Below are 14,648 nucleotides of genomic sequence, written 5' to 3'. Positions count from 1 at the left end.
ATGGGTGTGCTCGGTTTAATAAACGCGTCTTACGAATGGATCAACAGCTCTACCGCAAGTGCGCTGAACTATTTTATGTGTTTGTAGAAGGAAAATCTTTCCCGAGAACAATGAGTGCTCTCGTCGGGTTTCTCTATGACAGCGTAGTGACAGCTGAGCAGAAAGATACGTAGTCAAACATTTTGTTTACTTTTTTGTATGTAAAATGGTAAAAAAAAATAAAATAAAATAAATTGGGTAATTAAATAAAGAATAAAATTCCCCATTTATTTTATAAACCGATATAACTTATCATTCTAAATATAATAATATACTTGTTCAACCGTTAAAACTTCAGAATGACTTTTAATTGATTTTTCAAAAAAAAAAATGTAAACGCGGCCTCGTTTGACACTGTCGATCTTCCATGACGGTGAATTTAGCCACATTGGTTAGCATTTTTGATAGTTATCCCAGAAATAGGATAAGGATCTAAGTAGTTCAATGGAAGATGTGGCCTAGGAGTGATGAATGAACTCAAAGTTTAAAATCACTCCAAAATAAACAAAACAAACAATCAAGATGTGTCCGTGATAAATTAATCAAAAAAAAATTATTTGTTATTTTTCGTACAAAGAGTGAAAAAACTTCGATCACGTATTTTTAGCGTCAGCTGCATCGGAAAAAATAAAAAATCGATTATGGCTTAATGACCCAATTGATAGAGCCATAATCCCTTCCATTCAGTCACCTTGATTCCCAATCCTTTTGTTGGGTTAACTGTCAAAGATCTAACCCCTGTGACTAAAATCACTGTCAAGTAAGGCTGATAGTGTAAATGTCAAACAAGTGAGCTCATATTTTCGTAGAAAATCAATTAACAATTGTTTTCAAGTTTTAATGGTTGGATATATAGATTGTTATACAGTGAAGACCCGATTTTATCAGCACCCGATTTTATCAGCTTTTTGAACCGATTTTATCAGTTTCATATGAAAATTGATAGTTGGTAGTTTGATGGGCTCTAGCAGACAAACCAAGTTGAATTCGAGTAAATCCTTTCTTGAGCATATTTTTCTTAGAGATCAGAAATATGCAAAAAAAAAAATATTTTTTTTTAAATTTTGCGCTGTCAGACCCCCTTAAGGAAAGTTTAAGATAAATAATCAGGAAAGGTTATGAAACTATATCTAGAGACAAAGAAGAATATTTTAAGAGCTTTGGTTTCTTAAAAAGAAAGAAAAATATGTGTCCCGATTTTATCAATGTCCCCATTTTATCAGACCAAAATTCACCAAGGGGCTGATAAAAAAGGGTCTTTACTGTATTTAGAAACTTGAGTTCTATCGATGTATGTAAAATAGAAGAATTCTATTCTTCATTAAATTACCAGTTGCTTCTCGTCTAAATGTTAATTTTGGAGGTAATGACCATTGGTAACTGTATCTACAATATTCTGAATGAAGGCTTCCATTGGAAGTACACCAGTTCTGCGGAAGCATGAAAGTGGGCGAAAGTAGTATGGAAATGATTCAAAATCCTGTCAGAAACATTAGAAAAGTAAAGAAGCAGGCAATGTATCCGAAAAAACGGTTAGATGGATTACACAATACGATCCTTGCTCCAGGGATTGCGTGAAAGGAATCTGATTATCAAGCGAGTTGTAGCCATTAGATTGGAGCTTTCCAATATTTTTTCAGTTAATATCGACAGACGATGGTTTTCCCCAGTGAGCAAATTTTCTGGCAGACAGCTCTGCTAGATTTCTGTAAGTCTTGGTTTGGCAGCCCTGTCAGATTTCTGCGCGTATCCTGTCGGGTTAGTTGAGCTAGGGCGAACTCGGTTTCGCTCGCGTTTTCTGGCAAATTTTGACAGGAACCGAGCAAAACCCTGGCATAACTCGGACATAAACTGTGCAAAGATCCTGGCAATTCCTGCCTGGTAGAATTTAGCACGAATCGCGCAAAACATCTGACAAAGATGTGGCAGGAAGTGTGCAGAGATCTTGGCCGTACATTTCTGGCTCGATTCTGGATAAAAGTGAGCAACATCAGTTGGTTTAACCGCTTCTGTCAGAAACGGTTGTTGCATTTGAGAGAATTCGTTGCCAGAATTCTCGCACAAATCGCGCAAAATGCTTGCAGAAACTCTTCCAGCACCAATTTCGCTTTGCTCAACTTTTGCTAACTTTCTGCTTGCCACGCTGACCGGGTCGCTGGCATTATATGCATGAAGCTAGTAGGTAATTGCAAAATCGACCTAGTTTTTAACAGAATGAAAGGTAAATAACGAGAATCTTGTATTGTTACTAACAGCCTATTGAAAAGTCCGTGCAGTCCAGCGAAAATATCAACATGACCCGTGTCTCTTTCACATATAAACTGTTGATTGTGTTTAAAACTTAAAAAACTCACTTTTATATGACATATCGGTTGACCGTAACTCGCACAAAAAACAATGCAGGAAACCACGCACTACACACTCTTCCGGTTCACAGTAACTACAACTCCCAGCAGAGTTCGATTTTCACTATTCTCAGGACACCATTGTCTAAAACCGGGGGGAGGTTTCATTCACTATACTACAACGCGCCAAACCTAAACAACTAATTACTCTCGAGTGCCGTATCAAACTGCAATTGCTACAGTAGATCCGCGACTAGTACAAATGAATCGCGGTTTCGCTAAATTTTCTTCCCCCCGCAGCTCGCGGGGAATCGTCGCACTCGTTGCACTGCGATGATGACGGTGGCGCAGGGCTCACACGAGGGCTTTTCGCCTTCAACGGTAGCAATGTCATTGCCATGTTTGGTGTTTTTTTCTCGAGCTTTTGTATAATTAAGATGGAAAAAATACTCAGACTAGTCGGGTGTCATGCTCTTACATGACTGCTCCCCCGTACGGTGACAATACGGTTAGGATGTGTCAGGTGTTCGGATTTTCAAGTACAAACGATACTCACCACTTCCAGCACGTTCCGACTAGCTGGCCCAAGCTGTAGCGACACGACAACGTTGTTGCATATTTGCTATATCAAAATGAAAACATTTTTTTTTTTCAAAACAATCCGTGACTTTATGACAGTGTAGTGTAGTTGTTGGAGTTTGTTTTTCTTCTGTACTGTCCCTTTAATTGTTGTGCTATTGTTATTATTATTATTTTATCTTTTATGACAAATGGAACCGATTCGCTTCTTTGATGATTTCTGCTTTTTGTACATTCTAAGCGCGAAAAGTGGTTTGAATTAAATTGGAAGTTATTCATGATCTTCAGAACAAACCTTCACAGCAATGCAAATTTGTATTGGGTATACAACTACTTGATAACAAAATACCTCAAGCCACTTAAACAAGCTCAATATATTTAAAAATTCTGCCCTCAACTTTCAAAAACGTGGTTTCGAATGAGTACACTACTTTCGTTGCGTTTCTTCTACCCAGCGAGCAGTACTATAGTTACTATATTCTAGAAAAACTCTAGTAAGAGAACTGCGGAGAGAAAAACAGCATTTTTGGCAACGTATGCCCCGGCATTGTATGGCAACACGTCCAATGTATAAGGATAGGCAATGTTCAATTGGATTCGTTTTTTGACAGTTAAACGCGAAACCAATCGATCTAAAATGGAGGCTACGCAGTTCTCTTTCTAGAGTTTTTCTACTATATTCATAGTTAGGCGGAGACACTGAGCAGAGCCAATTGAACATGTCAAATACCGGAGCCAATCGAGCTTGACGTCACACAACATGTTCTCTTTTGGCGTATACAGAGTGTATGTAAGGATAGTGAAGACAACTGTCTTGATTATCTGTCGGTGATATTCCAAACGAACAAACGACCTGTCAAAATACATGGATTTAACTCGTTTGGAATGACACTGACAAATAATATTTGTTCCAATTTTGACAGTGTCGTCACTCTTCTTATATGCACTCAGGGCGTATATAGAAAAGGTATTGTGATTATGGTGATAATTATTTTACTCTTTCCTTGTGTTATCGAACATAGAGAAACGAAAATAAACAAGTTTTTTTTCTGCGACACCGAAAGATATTCGCACAAGTGTAAAACCACATCATTTTCTTTGATCTCGTTTCGCTATACGTACATGTAGTGTTCTTAACCATGACGTCAACAATTAAACTACAGTCGTGATTCGCTGGTTGGACATTTTTTAACTGGACCGCTTTATAGTTGGACCTCCGCTAGTTGGACAATTGTCCAACTAAAAAGCATATGAACACCAAAATCTCATGTCAAATTTACTTTGACAATCAATCTGACAATATTTAGAGATGTGAATAGATTACACTGCCAACACATCCTTTGGAGAGTTTTTTAAATTTGTCAGTCGGTCCAACCCAGTTAAACTCATTCCGGAACTGGTTCGGATTTCTGAATAGAGTCAGTATGGATTCCACAACAAATGCAACAACCGATTCTGAAACCGATTGCGTCGGGATCGGTTGTTGCAATAGATTTGGAATTTATAATGACTCCATTCAGAAATCCGAACCAGTTCCGGAATGAGTTTAACTGGGCGATTCATCGGTTTCGGTTTCAGAATCGGTGGTTGCATTTGATTTGGAATCCGTACTGACTCCATTCAGGATTCCGAATTAAATTCCGAATGGTTTGACCGGGAACTAGCGAATCAAATTCGTTAGTTGGACAAGGCTGTGGCCCAACCAGCGAATCACGACTGTACTGAGCTAGGGCTTGAACAGAGATGCCAGATACTTTTTTAAAATGTCTGCAATAATAATTTGAAAAGTCTGGGAAGAACAAAAAAATATCAGGAAAACTATTCTTGACCAAAAATGACTTATTGATGATGTGTTATATTGAATGAAAATAGTGTATTTATAGCCCAAGGTAAGTAGAGAGAAATAGCTTATGGAGGAAAACCCTAAAGTAGATTTGAAACTACACACAGAAAAAAAACAACCAACGTATACTCTTAGTTTAAAAATAAAACTTTTGTTTTGAGTACTATTCTTCATTCGCTTAAAAGGAAAACTTTTACTTTGAGATTATTATTCTTGATTAATTTAAAAGTTTTACTTTCAACCTAATAGTTGGCGTTGGTTGTTTTTTGCTAAGAGCGGAACACTCTTACTTTTACCAATATTTTTTTTCTGTGTGTAGTGGAACCAAAAACTTTTATTTTCAAAAATCTGTAAATATCTGCAACCAAACTAAAAAATCTGCGACATCGAAAAAATCTGCAGCTTAAATTCAAAGTCTGCAACTTTGCAGACATGACTGCAAATCTGGCATCTCTGGGCTTGAACGTTTGCTTGGGATGCCAGTGTTTTCTTCCTTAAATAAGGGCTGCCAGTTTTCCGGCTTTTATGTCCGATTAACTATGAATATAGTAACTACCCACATTACTTTTACAGTAAACGGCAAGTTACGGCGAATAGCCTAGAACAACGTTTCAATAGCCTACCGATCGCCAGCACCTAGTTTAACCTGCCTGTCCGCCATTTCGTTTACTGGGTATAAGCACTACGAGATACGTAATGATGATCCAACGCAGCTCGGTGTGAAAAATTCGAATCTAAACCATTTCATTAAAAGTGCTGTGCGTTTGACAATAGACTCATCGTTTGGAAATATTAAAAAATAAATCGATGGCTACATAGCATGTCGTAAATTATTTAAATTGGACATGCTCGGAATATGTTTAGGACGATTTTGATAGAATATTAGAAGCACCGGATTCGAATTCAGCTAAATAGAGTTATATTAATGGTACCTACTTTATTTAATTGTTACTCAAGTTTTTGTTAAATTATTGAAATAGTTTTTTGTTCACGTTTACTATATTTCAATTTAAATTTACTGTTTATATGGGCGGCTCTAAAATTTGTGTATCGTAACGGAACAAACAAGATTGTTTAAAGTAGTTTTGGCGCGCTGACTTTGTTTTTTAACATTATAAAATCTAAAATATAAAATTAACTGTTGATTAGGGTGGCTCAAAAACATTTATTTTGTGTCTAAGGTTTAAAGAAATTGTTTCTAGTCTATTTGACTGCACAACATTGAATCGTGACTATTCAAAATATTAACTATCATTACTAGTCATTGAAGTTGTCCAATGATATTTATTTCATTGTCGCGTCACAAATATTCAAATTTAACACTAAAGCAAAGAGAACAGACGCCCATCTTCAGCATTCAACTTGTGTAAAAATTCCTAACGTTTTCGAAGGTAGTTGGGATATCTCTATCAGGTGCGCTACTGTTGTCATGTTTTTAGTGGCTGTGCTCGACTGAATTGGCAGTGCTTAAACTTCTACCCAGTCAAACCATTCCGGAACCGGTTTGGACTTCTGAGTGGATTCTGTGTGGACTCAAGCTCAAATGCATCAACATATTGAGTCGGAATCGATTGTTTTCTTTGAACCATATTCCACACTGAATCCATTCAGGATTTCGAACCGGTTCCGAAATGGATTTGACGGATAGTTGGGATGAATTGGTGTGGCGGCGCTAGTGTTTTAGCGTATATTCATTCAAAAGTTTACGCAAATTTTATTAACATATTTGTTCGATCATGGATGTCTGTTCTGTGTGACTAAAGCAACGCAGCAAAGGTAAGGCTCTCACACAATTATATTTAGTCAAGCATTTATTATTATATTTATATTTCGTATGTAATGATTTCACGGATTACCAGTAATACGTTTGAAGTAGGTATTTCGAAAGAGCAGATATTGCGCTGGTAGTTCAACCTCTAGCGATTGATGGTGGAAATGAATCAGGAAAAACTGGCAGTAATTCTTAGCGACTTTCAGAACGATAAAGAAAAGAATCAGCTTTTTAGAAATTCAAGTGTTTCACACAATTGCGGTTTTATGAGTTAGCTAGCGGAACTGTAAATGATGGAGACTTGGAGAAATTAGTGAGATCGTATCTTTTATTTGAGGGTTCTGAGAACCCGTTTGCGTCGGCTACTTTCACGTGTTAATATTGTGTATTTTTTTCGTTCTAAGCGTCTTCGCGAATACCTTCTTTGTTGTACTGACGCACTCTGAGAACTGATGCGTCCACTGCCAGGGGGTTCTCTTTGTGAGCTTTTTGTTGAGGGGGTGAGAGGCGGGGTTTAAAAAAATGCGAACTTTCAGGATAAAATTTTGTGTTTAACGTGCTATGAAAAACACACACTGTGCTAAACTACAATTTTAGGTTAATCTAGAAGAAAATTCAATCCTGTGATCAATAACTTTCCCGCCATTTAGAAAGAATATTACAAATGAACAGCAGCATTTCATTGATGCTGTGAATCGTTGACAGGTTTTCAGTGATGATCTTACGTGACTTCTCTATTGTCGGTTCTCTTTGCCAGGAGACATGTTGGTAGACTTGAGCGGTTCGTAGTAATGCTGCCTACGCTCGTCTCCTGCCAGCAGAAGACAAAAGATTAGTCCGAAAGTAAGTTCTCTTAGAATATTTCAAATAGTTACTTGTATGGTAATAGTAGTCTAAAACTGTCTAAATAGATAGACGATACTAGTTTTCAATAAGATTTCAAGACAACGAAGATATAATATTTATTTTTTTATCTATTGCTGAACAAAATAATCTAAATATAATAATTAAGTATAAGCGTGTTAGCTTCAAAACCAAATCTACGGACAAACGACAAAGACCAAAGCAAATAGCTGGAACCGGCATTACACTTTAAGTGTTTTCTTTTCCATCTATCATAAACGACTGGTTCTGAATTTGGTTGTACCGCTTGTATTTATAGATTCGAGTCATTTTAATACATAGATTTGAAGGCAGGTTTAAGTAAACTTAACCTAGCAAAAAAGGCAATATTTTTTCTTTTGATTGGTGAAAATGTCATAAAATTGGGCGTGGAAATTGTAATTATATTTTAAATTCGCTTTTTCGAACATGCCGCAATGAACGAGCACAAAACGTCTCTTGATACCTAAAATAAACAACCTACCCCAACAATAATTCATGTAAAAAGTGACAATGTATCAAAAACTTGCAGCAAAGAACACATAGGACAAAAATGAATAATTCTCTATGGGATCAACTATTTATTTCAAGAGCTATAAGATTTTACCCTGCATTCCCGGAGTTGGAAATTAATCACATCAGCAAAGTTGTACTGCTTACATTGAAGAAATTAAGGTTGCGCTGACAATGATACGAAAATCAGTTTTTCGATATTGTTTGCTAAAACTTCATTGAAATCATTTATCATTTTCTGAGTACAACTGTAGTCATACTCTGCTGATTAATTTTGGTGAAGATTGTTACCGTCGCTTTGGTTTGGTAACGATTGAGAGATGTTTGTGTTGGAGTTTATAATGTTTGTAGTATGTAATGTATAGTATGTAAGTGTAATTTAATTTCTATTTCTATATCTGGCTCTGATTTATTAATTGTCGTTAGTTTATTTTCTTGTTGTGTAATATTTTTTTTATATTTTTGTTTAACCTATACTAAGTATACTAACAAAAAAACTATAAATTTCTAATTAGACTACGTACGTTTTCGGAAAAAAATATTCATGTGAACATTATCATTTGAGAAACCACGGACACACTGCTGTATAAAGACCCAGAAATCCAAAAGAGACCTTCTGTGTCCACCCTGGAACATCCATACCAGATGTTGGGGCTTAGCCTAGGTTCTCTTATGGAACCGGAATGAATTATCTGGGTCCAAGGCAGCCATGCTTCTTAAACGGTAATAAAAAAATATATATTTAAAAATTTGTAACGGAAAAACCGCAACGATAAAAAAAAGACGGAAAAAGACCGCATTAAAATCTAAACCCTTTAAAAAAATCCCAAAAGATTGAACAGCCAAAAATTATACCACATCAGTGGGATATTTTGGCAGCTCGTCACTACTGCATCCTGATTTCATCGAAAGCGGGAGAGGGAGAGCGGATTAAGGAGATGCAGAAAGGAAAGAGAGAGGAGATGGGTAATGAGGAGATGGATAATGAAGAGATAAGAAAAGTGAGTCGATGTTCAACCTGAGAATAGTCCACACGGAAAATTTAGAGGGTGACAAAACTGTTAGCCGCTATTAGGCGTGATCAAAAGAAATTTCCCGAAGTCGTGTGCAGCAGCGTACTGGTCTTTCTTTGTGTCGTACGCATAGTCATAAAAGTGGTGAAGGGGTTGCGAAGACAGCCTTGGCTGAGAACCAACCCGACATTATCCCTAATCGGGACAACGCCACCGTCAGGACGACAGGACTTGGACAACGGACCCAGTTTAAAGGAACGCTTAGGCGCTCGGAAGCGGATCCAAGACCCCCGAGTTCCCCTCCGATATCTGCAATATAACACGGCATGGCATGCACACCTCGTCACCACCAAACGAGAGCATCGATCCTTCACAGTTTTGGTAACAGTGATTCTACGGGGCGAAATCAACTATCGACGGCCTAGTCGACCAACACCAGCTACTGGCCGGTAAGTCGTCACATCTGCAGAGTAATCAGGTATGCTCAACTACCCTCCCTCTCCGCCGTCAATAATGGGCCCCAACGTTCGACGGACAGCAGTGAATCGATGATCCGGATCGAAAAATAAATCTGTAAATTATTTACATTCCTTTTTTCATTCAGAGTCAGTATTCTCCATCCACAGACGTCTCTCGATAAATCCGCTTTGCAACAGGGTAAGTTTCGGGTTGTTTGAGTCCCTCCCAGGCGGTTGCCGACCCTGAGAGAATTTATTGAGCTAGTTGGGTCGAGTGTGTGAACCCGCACTCACAAGATTTTGCAAAGCTAGTAGAATAAAACTGATTTTTTTCATTTTGTTCGTTTTCGTTTTCAATTTTCGTACCATTGCACACCTGTACACCTTAAAAACAATACTGAATAGAACAATTGATAGGCTTTGTTAGTTTTCAAGAATATTGCAAGACAAAGAAGTTATATCAAAACTTTATTTTTCACCCATAACCGAAACTGTTGTTGGCAGCACTGCTTCAACGTAATTCCACAGATAACAGACGTTTAGGCTCGATTTAAATCGTGTGTAAATACCCGCTACTGAAATTCTGAATAAATCAGACGTCTGAAACATGTTAGGCAAACGTTTGCAGATGGCGCAGTGATCACTACAATGCAGTTAGAGTGCAGCTGTCAAACACGTGTAGCAAACAGTTGCGCAGATGGCAATAGTGAAACACGGATTTTCAACGTATATCAATTTGAAAGTTTACACAGGTTTTTGAAGAAATTTTGTTCTAGCCTAAACGTCTGTTATCTGTGGTAATTCTATTGCAATAACTTCGATTCTACCTAAGAGAAGAGACGACAACAGGCTTCTTGCTCTTCTTAATTTTATCTACCAGGCCCTGTCGTAATTCCAAAGACAACAAGCATCCATCGTTGCCAGATTCCATTTGCATGTTTTTCACAATTGCTGAAAATAATTGTACCTCAAATATCGACACTCTGCCAAGAATTCGTAATACTAGGTCCATTTAAAAATCGAATTTTATGTTTCTTCGCGTCTCTCTTAACAATACACGCAGTTCATTCAGGGTATTTATTCAATTTGCATGAAATGTTCATGTGTGTGAAAAGTAGCCAAAATAAATTCAGCAGCACTGTTTTTCATCCCGTTTGAAAATATTATGAACGCTCTTGACTGGCAAAACGACCAATCAGAAGCTGGTTCAATATTGAGGTTAGGAGTGGATCAAATTGGCTACGCGATTGTCTTCTCTTCTCTTAGGGCCGTTTTCTTCACCCTCGCTTAGCGCTTAAGCCATGTTTAAACGTACTGGTGAATCTGGTTTAAAAGTTAAGCGAGGGTGAAGAAATCGGCCCTTAGGGTTCTACTGATAATACTAGCAATTATGAGTGCTTAAATACAAGGTGATAGTTGTTCTACAGACACCGGGAAAGGGCTAACAAGTGTTTCGTAGGTTGTCACCGTGTAATAAAATTATCCTTAACACATTCCCTTCCGATTTCAGTTAGCTCAATCCAAAGCAAAACAAAACAAATCTAATCAATAATCGAGCTCTAATTAACAATTCTCAAAATGGAAAAAAAGTTTCATTTTCCTGATTTTATCCACAGTGTGTGAATTTACTTCAGTAGCGATGCCTCTAAACAAAGTCAGGAATAAAATAGTCCCGTAATGAAGAAATGCGGATGAAAATCGTAATGCTTGAAATATTTTAAACATCATAAATAGTGGGGCGGTTCTTAACGAAAGCCACCTTAAATACACCATGAAGTACGAATGATTGTTTGCTGGCGTGGACAACCCTACTCCATCATTTCTCATTCGTGGTCAAGGTATTCTTCATCCTCAAACAACGGCATGTAACTATCAAATCAGATTACCACGTGGCAATTCTGTCAGTATACTGCTAATTGCGGGTATTACTAAGCGGATTCAGTTATGGGGAGACCTCAGTTCAATGCTGCCCAATGGCCCCGAGTGGTCTTGAGACGGGCTTGCTCGCAAAATCGCAAAAATTAAAATCAGGTAACTGTAACATTAAAGTAAGCATACCGGTAACCAGTTGTTCGATTTAGCTGTCCTGATCTGGTTAATCCAGGAGCGATTGTCTTGGATTTTCAATTGTTTAAATAAACAAGGTATAATGTTGGCTACGATAGAACGACTTGATGTTACCCTCGTGGTATAGATCCTTGCCAGATCCTACACCAGATATCGATATTTGGACAGGAGATTTTTTTCGTGAACTGTTGATTGTAACCCATGGTAACTCTGTTTGGCAATTCTGGGAGACACATCCTAGATATTTATTGCACCACGGTCGCAACTTCATTTTCTCACCAAACCAAACTCAAGAACCCTTTCAGGAGACGACTCAATCAACCCTTTCTGGCGGAAGCCATGCGGGCGTCTTGATGTAGTCTTTTGACTGCCTTATGTGATTTGTTATTTTTGCCAAGAGTGTCAAATATTCTCCGATCGTTCATTCTATTCACAAATCAATCAATCAATCAGTTTTGTTGGAGTACCGATCGGAAGTGACGATAAGTAACGAGTGTATTCCCAGCTTCCGTACCCTGTCCCCGTCGTTTGTCGTAAACTGAATAGATCGAAAGAAAAACATAGAGAGCTCAATTTGTAAAGGTAAAAAAAACTGACGCTAGAAAACCGTGCGTATGAATAAATTTTCATCCACAGCTAACAGAAAGTTGTCCGTCGGTGTTTTGGTCAGTGTGTCTGGATGTGAGAACGTGAGTCATTGTTAAATGAAGATTCGATCAGGTTCTATATCGATCGAGAGAGGAATTTATGATGCTAAATGGCGAAGAAAAGAAAACAATGATACCGCGCGTAAAACGGGTTTCACGGTTCCTATGAGCAATCGAACGTGATTTTTAAGGAAGAATAATAGTTTACGGTAGAAACGAGAAAAATTTAATGTGATAATATCGATTGAAAATATCGCATGAAACATCGTTGAAAATGCAACAGTAGTTTTTTTTTCCGCAGCTAACAATGCTCCGATTTTGATGATTGATTTTCATGGAGATTGTGATCCGCTGTTTTCGTTTTCCAAATATGGCCGCTTTTTGAGGTTTTCTGAGATGAATATTTAAATAAGATTGAATATTTAAATAAGAAAGTCAGTAGTGAAAAATATTACCTTCATTTTTTCATATTAAGGCTATAACATCCAAAACCCATGAAATTATACGAATATAAGGTTGGCTCATCAGATCTACTATAGTTTGTAAATGAGCTCATGGAGCATATATTCACTGAACAAAATACAAATATTCACATAAACTAACGTAGCATTACCCTCAGAAAACTAATGAAGGAATAGAATAGAAATAGATAGTATTCCGTTGAAGTAAAGACTAAGCTCCAGTTGGAATACAGTTCCAAGTAGAAATAATGCTCAGTATTCAGCCTTAATACAACGGCCAGCCTGTAGAGGTGTGGGAGAACGGACCCAGCAACAGTGAATGAAAATCCCATTACCCGAAGCTTATTACAGTCCCGGCCACAGCGCGTGAAGTTAATTTCGTTCAGAGAACCGATAAAGACGTCACTTTGCCCAGTTATGAGAACATCAGGGAATAATCACTTCCTTCGCTCTGTCCGAATGTTTACACAACTGTCAAATTATGTACGCCCAACCCCAAGGGCACGGATAATGCCCCATTATTTTGCCATCGTTTTACGATCGAAGCAAAAATAATCGCTCGCTTTGTGTCAAAATTTATTGTATTTTGTTTGTCATTTAAAACCGATCGCCAAAACGCGGTATATTTCGTTGACATTTCTTCGCTGTCACGAAAGAAAGAGAGACCGAAGAAACGAGTGATGATAAAATTTGTACTGCGCCTTATTGTAGTTTCATAGAAAGTGGAATAATAGCACAAAAAGTTATTAAACCAACGACTGCAGCGGGGCTTTCGTGGAAGAAAAAAAACTCGCGAAATAAATATTTTACTGTCCAAGACTAATCACAATTTTACGAGCGACACTTGCGCGTCGTCGTTTGCCGATGATGTTTCGTAAACGGGTTGACCATAGACGATCTTACACTTGTGCGCAGTCGCGTGAAAAGTGTTCGCGCCTCGCGCCTCGCGCGGTTCGACATTTCAAGCGCCTGGTCCAACGCGCGCGGATATTGGGACCGCAGCCAATGAATAGCGTACAGGATGCAGCATAATGAGAACTCAGCCTTCTGTTCATTATTGGAAACTAGTTGATGATTTGTGGAGTGTTTTGAGTGCTGTGGGACAAATTAGCAGTAGCGTCCCACTGGTGACACCCAGTGACCCCTGTCGTAAAATATCCGAAAGTGAAAGCACAGTAATGTTGCATGTTGCAACATTGTGAGCTAACTTTGTTGGCACCGGTACTGCCGGTACATTGTTTCTCACAGACAAGTACTAGATCCGGGTAATTGAATTAGTTTTAATTGTTTTCTTACTTTTGCATCCATTGTCTAAAGACGCTGATCTTGTATCCTGAATCCATATTCTGCATTGAATCAATAACATATGAATGAAAGCGTCGATTTTCCATTCTATACGAGATAAATATTGTTTGCCAAAGAGCCAGTAGACCGCAATGAAGATGTCTGCACGTACGGAGTAGCACTCGATAAAACCGGAGGGTAGGCTGATAAACCAACAGTGCATCCAAAGCACATAAATGATGGTTAAGTGTTTGTTTGAAGTTGTGGGTTCCATCACCCACACAGTATGAAAAACCTTTGTGTCGTTCTTAATAAATTGGAAAACAATATAACAAAGAAGTATCAGCTCGAGCCATATAATGCCTGGCGTTGTAAAATTTGCTGACAAGCGAATCTCGCGCTTGCTGCTGTGAGCAAAACAAAGTATTTTTTTCTGTACATTTTTATCGTAAACGATGATGTTGATGACGTGAAGCGCGATTGTAAAGAAATGCGGGGTAATATGGGTTACTAAGAACGCCATTGTGTATATAAAGAAAAAGACGACACGGTCCAAATTGGAACAATGATTATCTGTCAGTGTCATTCCGAACAAATCTATTTTTGACAATTGTCACTCTCCTTTCGTAAACTTTAACCCATTTGTTTACTGAAATTTTGGCGAGGCCGAGCGTTTTTCAATATATATCTACAAACTTAGAAGACATCATGCAAATTTACGTCTGAACCGACACATTTGAAATGCT

At 38.0% G+C, this 14,648-nt stretch overlaps 1 protein-coding gene across 3 annotated transcripts in view; it reads right to left on the bottom strand.

Moving 5' to 3' along the window:
- Positions 1 to 14,648, bottom strand: part of LOC131680189 (protein single-minded) — an 82,854-nt gene that overhangs the window by 49,718 nt on the left and 18,488 nt on the right. Inside the window, exon 1 of one of the 3 annotated variants that reach the window (XM_058960912.1) lies at positions 2,394 to 2,743. The exons of the other annotated variants lie outside the window; for them this stretch is intronic. Within the exon in view, the coding sequence (XP_058816895.1) occupies positions 2,394 to 2,406 (13 nt within the window). The 5' untranslated portion in view covers positions 2,407 to 2,743. Of the gene's footprint in view, positions 1 to 2,393; positions 2,744 to 14,648 lie in introns of those variants that run through there. 3 annotated transcript variants of the gene reach the window in all.

The sequence above is a fragment of the Topomyia yanbarensis genome, chromosome 1, assembly GCF_030247195.1.
Source record: "Topomyia yanbarensis strain Yona2022 chromosome 1, ASM3024719v1, whole genome shotgun sequence".
NCBI lineage: Eukaryota > Metazoa > Arthropoda > Insecta > Diptera > Culicidae > Topomyia > Topomyia yanbarensis.
This window is presented reverse-complemented; position numbering and strand designations above follow the sequence as displayed.